General features: G+C 36.3%; 3 protein-coding genes across 3 annotated transcripts; 1 reads left to right on the forward strand and 2 right to left on the reverse strand.

Moving 5' to 3' along the window:
• Positions 1-531: 531 nt before the first annotated feature.
• Positions 532-3,573, reverse strand: GVI51_K04477 (uncharacterized protein; the record flags this gene model as incomplete). The annotated part of the gene is made up of 1 exon (XM_448427.1): positions 532-3,573. The coding sequence occupies one exon, from the start codon at positions 3,571-3,573 to the stop codon at positions 532-534; it is 3,042 nt and encodes a 1,013-aa protein (XP_448427.1).
• Positions 3,574-5,713: 2,140 nt separating this feature from the next.
• Positions 5,714-7,468, reverse strand: ART5 (Art5p; the record flags this gene model as incomplete). The annotated part of the gene is made up of 1 exon (XM_448428.1): positions 5,714-7,468. The coding sequence occupies one exon, from the start codon at positions 7,466-7,468 to the stop codon at positions 5,714-5,716; it is 1,755 nt and encodes a 584-aa protein (XP_448428.1).
• Positions 7,469-14,265: 6,797 nt separating this feature from the next.
• GVI51_K04521 (uncharacterized protein) lies at positions 14,266-14,700 on the forward strand (the record flags this gene model as incomplete). The annotated part of the gene is made up of 1 exon (XM_448429.1): positions 14,266-14,700. The coding sequence occupies one exon, from the start codon at positions 14,266-14,268 to the stop codon at positions 14,698-14,700; it is 435 nt and encodes a 144-aa protein (XP_448429.1).
• Between the last annotated feature and the right edge of the window lie 1,627 nt (positions 14,701-16,327).

Here is a 16,327-nt window from a genome sequence, read left to right on the forward strand (position 1 = left end):
TCAATTATATATAATTGCAGCCATAAGGAGTATCCTAGGAAGAAAGAGGGTCATCAATACTGATAAGAACTTTCATCCCAACTTCTTTCATTATCCTTCTACTACTATGGTATAGAATTTTTGCGATGGGCTTTCACACTTTTCAAGAAATATTATATGTTTTTCTCATCATTATGCACAGATACAGCTGCAGAAACAAACCTGAACTTGACTTGACTGCAAAAAAATCCCAACTGGAAAAAGTTCGAAGAAACTAATGACCCAAGTGAGGCATCATATAGAACGTAGATAAGACTTGAGTCACCTTTGGATGATTAAAAACTTCTCAATGGCATATTAGACTATTCAGGATCAAAACTATTCGTATTGTTATTGGTGAGTGTAATAAATATCTAAGTTGAACAGAATATATAATCTATAGGTGGCACTATATAGGTAGTGTGGTCATGGATTGGAATTGATATCGGGAGAGGTGGGATTTAAGTGACTGTGATTGTGAATGTCTAAAGGAGAATGAAATGCTCTCTCAGGTTATGTGGATGCCGTATTTAGTATTTCAGATGGTGGTGGGAGCCTGATCTTTCGATCCTTTTGTACTTCATCATTAGACTGTGCAGACTTTCCTTGGTAATTCGGACTCAACACAGCATTGCCATCCATTAAAGAGTTTTTTCTCGAACGGTCGTAGCTGCCGTCTTTCAGTAAATTATCCAAGGATTTTGGTGTCTGTAGGTGTACTTGACTTTTGTCCTTGGGCTCCAGGGCACTTTCGTTATTTTTGTTTCTCACATGTGAAGATGCAGCATTACTTTGCATATTAACACTCTCACCCATGGAGTATCCACTTAATATCCCATATGTGAAATTGTTTGGTGCAGTTGTACCGACATCAATTCCAATCCTAGTGGATGACGTTCCAGACGCATCCTTTGTAGGATCACTGCCCCAACCAGCAGGACGTGATTCTGGCATACTTGCTAAACGAGTGTTTTGATTGTTGTGATTGTGGTTAGTGGTTGAATTAGGCAAAGTATTGTGGTCGACACTTGATTGAGGTGACATCAATACATTACCATATACATATGATGAATGACCACCATCTATCGTTGAATTAGAGCCTCTTGAAGTAGTTGGTGAGCCACTCGGATTATGAATAGCACTCAGATTAATTGGTGGAAGTACTATTTTTGAGTTACTACTTCTAAATCCTCTACCACCATTACCAATCATTCCACCACTAATACTGTTCCTGACCCTCGGTAAGTTTTCGACCCTTGGTGATGTCAAATACATGCTTGAACTATTGCCGCTCCAATCAAAGCTCTCCCTTGTGGGTGTTGAGTTGGTCGATAAATGGTTGCTATTTTGAGTTGATCCTGTAGACAATCTACTCTTATCAATATATGTGGTGCTCTGATCCATTGCCCTTTGCAAAGATAATGAAGGCGAGGGTTTGTCATGACTGATAGGCAACGCTATGGATTTCGATGTTGATCCTCTGCGATGCTTCAATGTAGATACATATTGACTTTCAGATGATTTTATTGCAAATTCAATATTGTTAATTGCTCTTAAAGCGGCATCAATTAGTTTTACCTTTACATCCTCACAGTCATTATCTAAAATCTGTAGTACTCTAGCCTCAATCAAATCGTCCTTGATGCATTTAACTACTGTGTCTATTAAAAAGTGGTATCCTTGATATTCATTTGACCACATATCATACAGAATGACTGACAAATCATCTTCCAATCTCTTCAAATTCTCTTCATGAGAAGGTGAATCAGTGCCACTTCCGCTGTTGAGTTTTCTTTTCTTATTTCCAGAGATGAGTGTGTTGGACTTGATGTAGGAGTTAATGAATTGCTTTATGAGCTTTAATCTCTTATCATTAGTTTTAAATTTACCAAACGTTTTTGTTATTGTCATATACCAAAAGTAGATTAGTTTTTGCAAGCTTTCGTTACATAAAAACTCTGAAATTCCTTCCATATTTTCTTGCGTTTTAGGGAGTAATTGGACAGAAAATAGTTCCAATTGGAAAAACAAAGCATCTATGATCAGACTTATTTTGGAGTTATCGTTTTTTATTGAAAATAATCTCTCTCTGCTGTCTATTAACGTATTCATTAGAGGGATTAATGCGTTACATATGTCATGCTTTACAGAATTCAAAGAATCCTGTAAATTGACATCTTTATTCCAGCAAAGTAGCTTCAGTAACAGCCAATTAGACTCTGAAAGAATACGATAGTTATAGCAATGTTTACCGTCTGGCTTGGAGTTGAAAGATGTCAAGCAATATAAATTTGACTGCTGACCATTTTCAAATACTCTCATATAGTTTTTATTTAGTTGAATTAATAGGTCAAAATTGTTGTCATTTAGTAATACACTCTCCCAATAGGTCAGATTCGTAAAATAATCTAAGTTGTTCAAATTTCTTAACTTTTTCTTGGACTCGATATCTAATAAATTTAGAATCTCATAAGGCATCAAAATAGATTTCTTATCGAGTAAAAATTTCCGTTTAAATTGTTGGTAAATGACCAGAGCATTTTGATTCTTAGAGGCATTGAGAAAATCTGATAAACATGTCCATTGGTTCAAGTTAAATACCGAAAAATCGTTAAATTCCAATATCTGATCTTGATACAGGGAATAAAATTTCAAAAGATTCTCGTCTCTTTGGGAAAGTAAACTATAACGTACCTGTATGGCGGCAATTAGCTTGGATTCAATGAATGTTATTCCTGTAAATGACAATACTCTCGTTAAAATACGTTTAGAAGTCTCTGCATGAGGATATTTTCTTTCCATAATATGAATTATTAACAGTAAGAGTTCAAGATTTGGATTGCTTTCCACACTCTCTATGATCATTGAAATATCACTTTCACTAAAATTAGATAGAACCAGGTTATTCGTGTAATCTATGGATATAATACCTGCTTCGTCTCCGTGTTCACCAAATGTCAAGTCTTTCTGTTTGAAACTGAGAAACTTCGATTTGACTCTATTTTTTACATTGTAGCCATTAGATACCCGCTGGCTTTGCCTATTCTCAGAAGCAACTGAATTACTTCTGACTTTCTGACCATCGGTTGCTTGACCTTGTGGCAGTTTACCATTTTCTGGTTGGAATGTATAATGTGTGACTTTACCATTGTTGTCATCTGTTTGATCCACATGATCGCCTGTAGCACCAATTTGAGCATTGCTGGAGTCAGTATCGTTGCTGTCTAACGTGGAGTTGCCAACATTCACCGTATTATTCACTATTATCATAGAGTTTATTAGTTTATCGACATTGTTGACATTGAAAGTGGCATCCTTTTCATTCTCTTGGCTGGGCGCTCCAGTATCTCTCAGCAGTAAAATTCTATGCACAGTTCTGATATGTCTCTGTAAAAGGTCTCTTCTCACAAAGGAGTGACTACAAACTTGGCACTCGAATGGTTTTACACCTGCGTGTGATCTCTCGTGTCTCGTCTTGTGTTCAGACCTCGAGAAGGCCTTGTTGCAAAACGAACAAAAGTGTCTTTTTGTCTTCCCCGTGGGTTGATCTTGCATTTTATAATATTACCTTTAATATAGAATTATCCTCAATCGTATGTTGATTTGTAAAGATAATAAATAGTTACACTACTTGGATGAGTATATTTATCCAACTTAGCGTAAACTTGTTTTCTATAAATGCAAGAAAGACTACATAGCGGGAGCTAGTATATTTTTTTTGATCCATCATTTTCCCTGTCTTCCATCAAATCTAGTTTATATAAATACGTTCATTGGATGGTAACGAAGCATCCCTCAACAGGCCCCCCCCCCGGGGGGCATAAAGAGAGATGTGCTATATTGTGTCATTTCTCTCAGCCGATCCCCCACACCCGATGACTATAATAAACAATTTCTACAAGTATGTCATACGCTCCAAGTTAATACGCTGCAAGCTACCATATAACCTGCCGTGGGGGGCATAAACAAGGTGGAAAATATCGCCCTACCCCACACATACGCATGGTCCTTGCTATACGGTGTATTACCATTGCACTTGCAAGTATCAGACACAAAGATCTAGAAGTCGAGGTTAATAGAAGAGTTAGTAATTGAATCTCTTTATTTTCACAAATCTCTCTTTGTTCAGTCTTTAGTGCTGCCGTTTCTGAGCCTAGTGGGGGTTTGGTATCAATATATTACTATTAATTGGGTTTAATGTGAAAAATAGAAGAGCAGGGGAGCGGGGGGGTTAGCAGGGAGGGGGGGTTCGGACGGGAGGATTGTCCCTATATTAGGGGTTGATGTGCAGTAGAGCAGTGAGAAACAAGAGCAGAAAGCAAGTAGTAAATCGAGCATCTTTCTCTGCCCTACTCTTGTCGCCTTGTTTTATTCTTTTCTTTTTTCTTCTCACAAAACTTGTTCACAAAGGTCGAAGAGACTCTGCCGGCATTAATTCGTGTTCTTCCATGTGGGCCTCTCTGCAGCCAGAACTGCGCTGAGGGATTATTTTAAACTAGAGTGTCCCTTTGCTGTTCCCTTTGCTAGTTCTTATACCAAGTAGTGCAAGTGAAAATTAAGGAGTGGCCCCCCTCCATCCTCTTCCCCCTTGGAAGCCTGTCTTCAGAAGAAGTAATAGACAACAAAAGGAAGAGGGGCAAAGGGGTATCTCAGTGCGGTTAGGTGGGGGTACACACAGCCCTCTTTCACTTCTTTCCCACCCCATTTATCTAGCATGCCGGAAACCGAGAGTCAAACATCAGTTCCTCCCCGTTCATCCGTTCCATTTGGCTTCTTCACCTGCAATTGTTAGGGTATTTTCATCCCTGGGAAGTGATCACAAACCGCGCGACTGCTTCTCTGCAGTGACTATTTCGAAATCATCCTGTACCCCCCCCTCCCCGCCCCCACTATTCTGGTTACCCCGGAATTTCGCTTTTCTCATCTCATTGAAAAACACACAAGCCGATGTGGGGTGATCACTTTCCAATCTGGTTGTGGTCGAGAAAGAAAACAAGAACATACAGGAACGTACGAAAGAATCGGACTAAGGGGGGAGCCCAAAAAATAGAGCCAAGCTTGAAAGGAAGGGTCCCTCCTCTCATACTGTTGATACACCCTCCATCCGCGGATAGCAGTAAGCACAAGTTATTCATTTTTTTGGCATGACGACTGAAAGTTAGTTCAGCTAATGATACTTGGATGGAGTAAATAATTGCATCTCGTAATAATAAAACTGATTCGTATACGTCTTAGTTGCTATGTTATCCGCTATCCTATATGCTTTGCGCCATAAAATGGTTCAAGATGTTACCCATTTTGAATTTCATACTTGTTTCCACGGAACCTAACTATGCGTAAGGCTCGGAGTTTAACCCTCTACATATCACGGCCGACTTTGCAATAGCGGGGTGTACAGTAAATTAACCGAAACACGGCGGGGTAGCACGCCGTGTTGATATTCGTGTTTAACACATCTATGTGTACACTGTCAAGCAAATGTGCTAATTATTACTCCGGACAGAAGGATAATGTCTGCTTCTGTCATTGACAATATATTTGCGTAGCTAATATTATTCCTTTGAAAAATCAAAAAAAAAAATCAAAAATGAGTTAACCGTGATCTCGGCTGGTCTTACAAAGCGTTGCCTAATTCTTGGTGTAAATCTGATATTTGATGAAAAGAACAAATTTAGTACATACCTTGATTTCTAAACTACTCGTATGTAGGGGCAGGCCTCTGCTCAACAGTTGCACTTTGTGCCTCTTCATACGTTGGTGTAGACGTGTCCACTGGTGGTTGAGTAGCGACTACCGGTTGATTTTGATTTCTCATGTACCCATTCGAATCATTTGAACTATAGTGTCGTAATTGCGACCCAGGGTTAGTTTCCATCTGGATTTCATCACTATCCCGGTTACGCCCGTCTCGACGCGTGCTCTCAACGAATAATTGGGACTCTACATTATCACCCGTATATACAATATCCTGGTCTATCTCCGAATAGAGCGGGGGCGGTACCTCCTGGCTACCATCGCGTACGTCTGATTGTCCTTGGCTGTCGCCTGCTGCGCTATTCAGACCAATTTGATTTAAAGAGGTGCTGTTGCCGGTATTTGGGGTGAACAGTGGCACATAATCATTGGCCCTGAAATGTATTCTACCAGTCGACTCATTGAAATAGACTCTTCTTCCAAGCAATTTCTTCATAGGCGAAACATATAGTAAAACTGGTAGCCGTAGTTTTATCTCAAGTGGTTTATTATCATCTTTCAGTTTGATGAACTTGATACGAACACTAAGTTCATGTCTCACATACATTACTTGCTTCTTAATCCCTAACCGTTCATCACCTATCATTATATCACAGTCCTGCGTGATTGATTTAAGATTCTTGGGCATCTCATATTGTATCTTCAATTCTGTAGAATCTATTAACTCGTTTGTATCAGGTACAATACCTTCTATGTCCCTAAACGATGCTATTGTTATAGGGTTGATCGTACTACTATCTACGTATTCCTCATCATGTCTGTCCTTAACACAATATTCCTGTACCAGACCAACCATTATTTTATCTAATTGATAATAACTTTTCTCAAACGGAATTAGCTTGATCGATAGTCCTATCATACTTTCGTCGCCAATCGATACAGCCCTACTTGGTATGCTGATTTGGTATTGTAACATATTCCTTATAGTATTACTAACCATCATTTCTTCCTGTATTGCAATATGATTCATAGACAATGTTCTCAAAATCCTGAGATATTTGTAGAAATTGTACTTATTCGTCACATCAACTTTATTATTTCTTTCCTCTGTCTCTATTTCCAGGATAAAATTGTAAAGAATGCTACCACTTTGCAAACCCTCGATAGTTTCTGGAATATCGTTAGGAAGTTGGACCTGAAACGGAACTTCATAATTACCTGCTTGATACCACTTCCCATGTTCACTTGAGGTGTGTCCAGTAGAATGCGAACTTGCTACAGATTCACTAGCACTAGTCCCATGATGACCACTCGAATAATCTCCATCACTAGTGTTCCATATTTTAATTCCACGTAGCAGTCCAGTTTTTTTCTTCGTGCTCTTGTGAACTTTTGTGAAGTCAAATTGTGTTTCTCCCTCACTATTTTTCAGAAGGTTAGCCCAAGTACACTCCAATATCTTAGTTCTTTCTTTCACTATACTTGCCATGTCGTCATGAACCAATTGTACAAAATCCAATTTATAGTGGCATACTAGCCGGAGCTTGATCCGCTTTACCTTCACATTATCGCTTACACTAAAAACTACATTCCCTGACAACGGTATGGGAGGAGACTCCAAAGGTGTTCCCTGGATAAGGATCATATCCTTGTAGATCGAATTGGTACGCACATCAATATAAACCAATTTCTTCTTCCTTTTCTTCCTACCATGCGAGTCGTACAGCCTCTTATCCAAATTCTTAAGGGAAAACATAATGGACTTTAAATATGGGAATTACAGAACAAATTATGCAATGTATTGGTATATGCCAGATATGTACAGCTTATCAGTGATATTCTTGGTCAATTAAGTGATGGTCTACACTTCTTGTGTTACTGACATATTTGTGTTCGAGTTGATGATCTAGGCTACGAGTAACTATTAACTTAAATTTCTTCACTTTTTCTTTCACATGATCGAAGCATTCACAACCCAAACGATCGATGAGCAATCAATGGAGCAAACCGAATTTTCCCCATTGTGATCCCACATAAAGGACTATACACAAGGCCGGGTAAATAATACTTAACTGAGACGTAGTGTGTTCTTCCAACTACCACTGAGCCGACAAAGGTGCTAAATGGATAATTGAATCAATTATACACAATAGTCTTAATATTAAGATGGTGTTTCAAAACACAGTGGTCGGTATTAGAGTTTTTATTAATGTCTTGGAAGTTTATAATAGCATTCTTTATTATATTCTAAGCGGCTTTAAACCCCATCAACCATACTTCATTGTAAAAATACACTAAACTGTTCAAATACTGGTAAATATCACAAAAATTAATGATTTATATAGGGTACTGTTGTCAAACTAAGTGAAATGATCCCACCAAAATCAATGCATGTACATTAGCAAGTATATAATGTTCATCATCGTACTATTTTGTTTTTAGTTCTCGCCAGATGACTTGAAGCATAAGTTTACAAGTTATTGATCTAGCTATCTCAATTTGTCAAAAGCATGCTTTCTGATAGGTAGTTTTGATATGATTTTTTACTTACAAAATTTGATGCTCTCTATACTAATTCAGTGGGATAACTCTTCTAAAATTTTTAATGAGTACTGATTATCACAGCGAAACATTACAGCTCCAGAACTGGCTTATAATATCTTTGTAGAATCGAATTAGCAAAACCACCGAATATACAATTACAAAAGTTAAAAGAGTTCTTAGGATTCCTGAATAATAACTTAGTAAGAAACCGGATCTTGAGATAATTGGCAACAATCGGCGAAGAAAAGAGCACATCACCTCTATTACCCTCAGGTGGCGTACCATAAGAATATGCCGCGCAACTATAATCAATGGCAAGAAAAAGAAAAGTAATCGAAATTGGTTTACATTACTCTTCTGCCAAATATTTATAAATTATTAAATAAAAGGTACAAATTACCAGCCATACTATATTAGGCACTTCTTATTATAAACTTTCCTGGTGTATCTTAGGATAAACCATTATTGAATGCCCACGCTAGCTAGGATTATACTATAATATTTTCCTTTTCCAGAAAACCTGCTAGCCATGTGAAAAAACACTGACTGAAGCTCAATCTTGCAAAAAGAAATTTGATGTTTTTATAGAATTCGAACCAAGCCTGGGGCCGTAAGGTACAAAAAAACTTACTCACATTGTCTGGACTATTCCTTTGAAACGTAAAGAATCTTAATTCACAAAGGGGGTATGCCAATACCAGAATCAACTCAGCCCATTGTCTTAACCATCCCACTCCTGATAGGATTTTCCTATTATATTTTTTTTGTTGATTTGTCTTGCGTGGGATGTCCCCCTTAATTAGCTAGAAACATCAGAAGAACAACTATTGATTGCGGATATAGGAGCCTTGATCCGAAACTCCTACCGTAATTAGTATAATGTCTAGATTTTGGACTAGCAACCTCAGACAGCACTAATTTAGTAGTAATGAAGATATCTTGTAATAATAAAATAATTGCTAATATCAACCATACCATCTGATTATTATGTTATTTCAGAACCACAATAACAATGGACAACAATAATTAGTTTTCGAATTAGTAAGCTTGAAAGTTAGTGTGTTGGACAAACCAAAAGCAGACAAATAGAAGATCCATTAATTTGAAAAGATATGCAATTTTTTCTTTTATTTACATATACTCACAATATTATAGAGAGATAAACGAGCTAATCAATTTTATAGTAAAATTAATGTTCCGCGGTAGTATTTTACTGGATATTTTGAAAGAAAGTTAACTTCAATTTGCTAGACTTTCATTCCAGTAAAATCACAACTAATCAAAAAAAAAATCTATTATCAGTGTATCAAGTTAGTACCAAGTAAAAAATTTTGTGGGATATAATACAGCCTTAGTAAGCATCGGTTCAAAAAGAGCAATAGAAATATCAGCTGAACATACTACACTTGTAATTTCTCATACCTCCCTCGTTAGGTTATTTGGTAGATTCCAATCAAAGAAAAGAATAACTTTACGTGACCCGGAAATATTATGAATAAAACAACAATAAACTTAAACTTATAACAGAACGTGCTACAATTAAGTTATGAACTGGTAGCAAAGTGCCCTTAGTACACCATTGGCGAAATTTTTATTTTGCCCGTTCTTTATGTTGCCATGAAGGTTGAAAAGGTTCACTACCTTAGAATCTTCAGCAAACTTCTCTTCTATAATGTAGTACAATTATTACAAGGAATTAATAAAGAAAGTAGCTAACTCTCTCAATTTCCTGATTTGAAGCTGAATAGACAACTAAGACATTTCAATATTTATAGCTTTCTTGTTGTCTGACAATAGTCAATTCGTATATAAAAAATTTTATTTGAATATCTCCAATAATGATGTATCTTTCTTTACATCTTAGACTGATAAATGTAGATCCTATTCTACTAGTAATCTATCAATAATACAAAAAAATTACTGAGCTTCATCGTAGGCGTTTTTTTATATCTGTTGTAACTAGCCCATTTTTGGCGAAATAAATAAGAGACGGTGAAACACATTAATGAAATATTGCTAAACAAAACATACCTAATGGGATTAATAATCAGTGTACTGACCCAAGACAACACTCTTTTAGGAACATACGGTTCCATAGGTAAAACATTATTTGTTAAGTACTACTGTACCATTGGTTATTTTACTTAGAAGATTTTACCTGTAGGACCCGATGCATATTTTTCTCGGCCTTAGAACCTGAAAAAGAAAAAGTTTCAAGAGAGAGCCGATAACGAAAAATGGTAAATCCAAAAATGGCTACAACTCCGAGTGATTAACAAAATATAGGATCAGAACTTAGCATGTGAATATTTATGTTACCCTATAACACAAAATAGCCTTAACGAGATAATCATTGAGTTATAATAGCGAAATTCTCGCATAAGTCACATATAGCAATCAGTGGTGTTCTAAAGAACAGCTAGCCTCCCATACGCCGTAAAGAAATAAAATTCCTAGCAAAGTAATTGCATGATTAGATTATAATCAAAACTATTCATCTGAAAAATCAATCTGATAATTAATTTTCTTTTGAAATACCAGATAACCACACGTTTTGAACTGTTATTTTATTTCTTGGATGTAATTTAGCATTGTGCTAATGAGTCTTGATTCTTTTTCGATAGATTTGTACCAGTTAATGTTTGGTAACGCTTATGTCATAGAAGTGCACATTTGTTAAGTTTATGCTTAATCATAAACTAGTAATACGCCAGCAATTTTTTATGGCAAATGCTACTAACATTCCCTTTCAAGTTTCCTGTTTCATGTCTTTTATTTAATGTAATTTCAAATACAACAGGTATTCCAAATCGAAAAAAAAACTTTATCACAACGTAAACTACGCTAGAATGCAAATATCAATGAAGCAAAATAGAAATATGAACAAACACAATTGACAAAACCGTACCAGAAATTTTCACATGCGATATTATAACCATTAAAATAGTACCTTGAAATGTTGAGTTAAATGGAAACATGGACATGACTCGGAATACATAAAAAATTCAACAAAAACCTCACGGTCATTAACAGAAAATATTAGCTTTCTTTAAGATAAGTAATAACTAACCTTAGTGGCCTACCGAACGTTTCTAACTCTTCTTTTACGTACACCAATGGCTCGAACAAAACAGAAATACAACTATCCTGCTATGAGATGGGTCTCCACAATAGTTTTTGAATGAAAAGTTACAACATTTTTAATATGGAGACATTAGGGAAAATTCTTGAGAGTTTATTACGTACTACTACAGCATTTCTTAGGATAGGAATATTTTAATTATACATTTAGACGCTGAATAGTGTTGAAATAACAGTAATTACAAAGCAGATACTGGTTAAGGAAGAACGATCCCAGGCAAAATTGCTAGAGAGATCTTGTTGGAAACAATCCAGTTGAAGTGCTAGATTGGATCAGATATCTGGGTACAGATTATCCCGAATTCCCTTTACGGAAATGCTCAGTGCCAATAATCAATACATAAAAAAATATTGCCGTAAAACTGCAACTAATAAAAATTGGTCGAGGCACTTGAGAAATTGATATCGGCTTAAAAACAGGATACACTTAAAGCTTTTCCACAGAACAGATCATAGCAATAACTTTAAAAGAAAAGTCAGTCAGCTGAGAAACCAAAAAGAAGCTCTGATCCCAAATATTGAGAGGTGTATACACGGAAATAAGTTAGAACATTTTGTGAATTTATTAGCAACAGCTCTAGAATAACAAATAGTAATCTACTTGTAGAACACTAATTCTCTCTATTAGTCATATGGCTTTCTAGGTTTTTCGATGAAATCATCAAAAATCATTAAGGCCAGCGCGACTAAGAACAAGGATAGGACAATCCTTTACAGTTGCTAAGAATTGTTTGTGGAATCTTATTGAATGGTATTTTGTGTATAGTACATAATTCAATCACAAGAGAACACTTTGTGAGTATTGCTCAATATATGGATTTGTCCTTAGCAAAGGATCAAAAATGAGAAGAGTAAGACTGAAGAACAGAGAAGAGATGCGGGATAGTCGCAGAATCTGGAGTAGACCCCCCACTATGCTTCTCAGGGGCAGAGAGTACTAAGCAAAATATGCAAAATGCAGGGAAAAAAAAATATGGGATGCAAGAGATTCAATAGAGGAGTATCTGTCGAGAAGAATTCTGCAGTACCATTGAAAAAAAGAAATGGGCATGCCCGAAGTCCCGGGATTTTTGGGATAGCAGAGATTTTCTATGACTTGCGTAAAACTGAAGAAAAAAATTGAAAAAAGCAAATCACTCGTGGTAACACAGAAAACCGGGAAGAGCAACAAAAAAAAAATTTTATTGTACCTCTTGTTCTGTGTGTATACTACCATTTTCATTGAAGATAATTCTGCTGATTCAATATTATTCATATTAATACTATTGAACACATACTGAGCTAGAAGCAATGTACATTCAGTGACATGGTAAAAGAAATATACCAGCAATTAACAGCGATTATTCCAGTTCTCGTTTAATGAGCAGCGTTCGATGAAATATTTTGCCTTAAACAGAGTGGTCTAGAGTATGCTATAGTCACTCGAACTACTGAGCTTATTATGGTGTTACTGGTGTGGTATCACTTTTGAAAATGAATGGAATAACAGGGACTTTTGGGGATTGACAATTACGGAATTGTATACACAATCGATGAGAGGACATGCTATGATGGAAAGCATTTCTTTTTGAGTCTGAATAAAAAAGCAGTCCATGAATGTGGTAACTCCCCCACTATTCCTTTTGCTGTAAACTACTGTATAAGAGATCAGCTCAAGGTCCCAGCTATTTCTTATGGTGAATGATGGTTGCTTGCAGTTGCGGTAGTGAATTTTGAGTAGCTCGATAGTTTCCAAGATGTTAAAACCGAATCACAGTTAAATAGGGGGAGGGTGTGAAGAGAAGTTAGAAATTAACACTGGGTCATTGAAGAAATATGTAAGTTGTACTCAGTGAAAAAAATTAACCCGTTTATGTTACTGAATATACTACTGTCAGGAGAAAAACAATGAACTGTGAGCATAATATTAATGGTTAACAATAAGAAAGTTGAAAATAAAGGAAGTGCCACCATTTTCAAGAATAAAAAATCATCCCACTTTGTGTCTCTCTACTAATTATCTCAGCATGACTGTTACACAAGGGCACAAGAATTGTTGGCCAATCCTTTACTTGTCAAGCTCTTCAATCCTCAGAGGCAATCTGAAAATGTCCTTGACAAATTTACGTACCAGTATGGAAAAATCGTACTAAAATTTTAAGAAACAACTGATGAGTAATAATTATATTCACTAGAAATACAAGCACAACCTAAATCTCAACCCCCTTCCAACAGAAAAGAAAACAGAAAGAAACTTCTTAGCATCATGGTGGTAGTACGACTGAAATATAGTACAGGTATCGATTGTAGTAAAAAAACCCTTTAATAAAATTAATGAGTGTTTACAAGGAAAGCGGTCAAAGGAAAAAATGGCTGTCCCTATGTTATCTTCGCAGGGATAAAATAGAGAATATCGGTGTTAATCAAAGAAAAACAACAAACCAGAAAATAGTATGTATCACTACTTTCGTCTATATGAGCATGAAAGATGGCCGTCCTTGGCACCCAATTAAGCATCACCAAAAAAAATAATTCTTTTGCTAGGACAAATTAGAAAGCTGTTGTTCGATCTTTACTTGCCGATGGTCATGAACACAGATTCTAAGCTTCTAAATAACAACTCCTTCCCATTTTCACCGACATGGGCCACTGCTGAATTTCTCAGAGTATTCTCAAGGTACGTATTTGGAAAAAAGAGATTTTTGGGAGAGTATTATATCATGATATTAATTATTATTAATAACATGTTAGCTACGCATATTTTTGGGTATAAGTCTGTTTGTTTCATATTGTAATAAATCAATCTCAAGTTTTTGTTCATTTCCGTTTACATCAAACAGGCTCTTCACGTCTTTTTCAAAGAACTCACTATGAGCTTTGTAATAGGTAATGTTTTTGCTTTCTTTTCTACTATTTCCGGCCAATTGTTCTTTTTGGTCACAGAAGAGTAAGCGAGTTTCTTTCGCTTTTTTTCGGAATACCCCCGTCTTAGTAGCCCAAAAGAAAAAAAAATTCATCCCACTTTTTAGGTTCGAAAACACCTTAAAGAATATTTTGGAATTCATATCAGATGATTGGAACAGCTTACTATGGAAAAAATGCCGTAGTATACTAATTTACCTCTTTTACACACGATACTCTTCTATAAAAGAAGTCGCCACACTGAGCGTCGTATTTAAACTACAGAGGTCACAAAAGACAGTGCCAAGCGCAACAACCACTACCATCACCACAAAGATTCCCCCCTTGTGTTCCCTCTTTGCTATGACGTGGAGACAAACTGGCATAGTTCTTTACTTCCAGTCACCTTGCCTAAGAACCTAAATATTGATTATAAAAGCCTTTGCTAGTTTTAGCGACAGATTAGTAATTCATTTTCTTCGCGTATTTCACAGGGCGGTTATGGCACTACAAAACCCGTAGAACTAGCAAGGATCAAAAAGGACGTATATGGCTACTATGTAATAGAAACACTTTAAGTTCTCAATTACATCTTGATCTAAAGAGAAGGTTTTTTTTCACAGAGACCAGTCCTATTTTTTCTTCTGCGAGACATTTCATTCTATACTTTATTAGAAGGAAAAAGAAATGAAACGCTTCGCAAAATAAAAAATATCGCAGGTCCTATCCATGAAAGGCATTCTAAGCTACAAATATTATGTATTACGTACACAGATCCATTCTTTCTGTATTGGGTGCTTGATAGAATTAAGCAAATCAATACACTTGATGCTGTTAAAGCTGTAAAAAAACAATAAAGGTCGTAGGAGCATTTGATCAGAGAGTGCTGATTTCACTAACAAGGTCTGTGGTATCTGGTCGGAATTATGGAGAAGTAGCGAAAAATGAGCAAGAGAAACATTTCAGTACGGCATTTTCTCTGTTATTCATTAATCACACAGAACGCATTTTTTCATTCTATTACAGTTCCGTGCCGTGATTTGGTGACATGTTGCACATGAGGTTGTCTGTGAAATCCTTCGCATCACAGAAAATACCGTGTGGAGACTAGCTGAAGAAGTGGGCAAATCATTCTAGTTTCTCGCATTATGGGGTTGTGTCGGGCCAGTGGAAAAGACCGGGCTGGACTGGGCAAACGATCAAATGAGAAGGTAAACAATTACAGAAATGAAACAAATTGCGTGGGCCTTAGCTACAAAGTGTAAATTTCATCATCAACTGACTGAGTTAGCATTCTCCTGTGATTAATTCTGTGCATAAAGATCACAAAGAAATACCCGCAGGGATCATTCCTTACTAAGGTGTTTTTTTTTGTGGAAGATATAGTGTGATCATGATTTTCGAAAAAATCAAATTAACTGTATTTTGTGTGAGCAAACGACGCAATACAGACAAAGTCAGAATAAACCATGCAAAATTGACCAACTATAGTAATTTCTAACAAGATGCTTGTAAAGTGCGAATGTTGCAATAGATACTGACCAAATTTTCAACTTACTGGTACATTTGGTTGTATCTGTACACCACAGCGAACCAAGGTGGCTATTAGCGCAACAATAAGGGCCTGTACCTAGTCAAGATTGCGTTTAGTAGTTTACTGCTATCTTTGATATAACAGGTACTTTACAAATTGTAAAGGTATTTAGAATAGACGAAGTATAAACTGAGCTTTTATTTCATCTACCAGAAATACAATATTACTAAATGTTTGAAGAGTGTCGCTTGTTAAAACAGAGGAAGGATCATAGTGGGATATAGGAGCTAAACAAGAAGTTAGTTCAATAACCGAAGGAGATTATTTGTCTTGAAGGTAATAGATTGTAATCTTTTCGATATTTGCATAGACTATTTACACATAATTGGAATCGTACAACTACGTGTATCTGATACAATATACACTTGGCTCCTAATTTCTACCCCTGCGTTATGCACTACCGTTTAGTTTTGGCTGGTAATTTCCTGGTTATTACAATCAATTCTCGTAAAGCTC

The sequence above is a fragment of the Nakaseomyces glabratus genome, chromosome K, assembly GCF_010111755.1.
Source record: "Nakaseomyces glabratus chromosome K, complete sequence".
In the NCBI taxonomy this organism is placed as follows: Eukaryota; Fungi; Ascomycota; class Saccharomycetes; order Saccharomycetales; family Saccharomycetaceae; genus Nakaseomyces; species Nakaseomyces glabratus.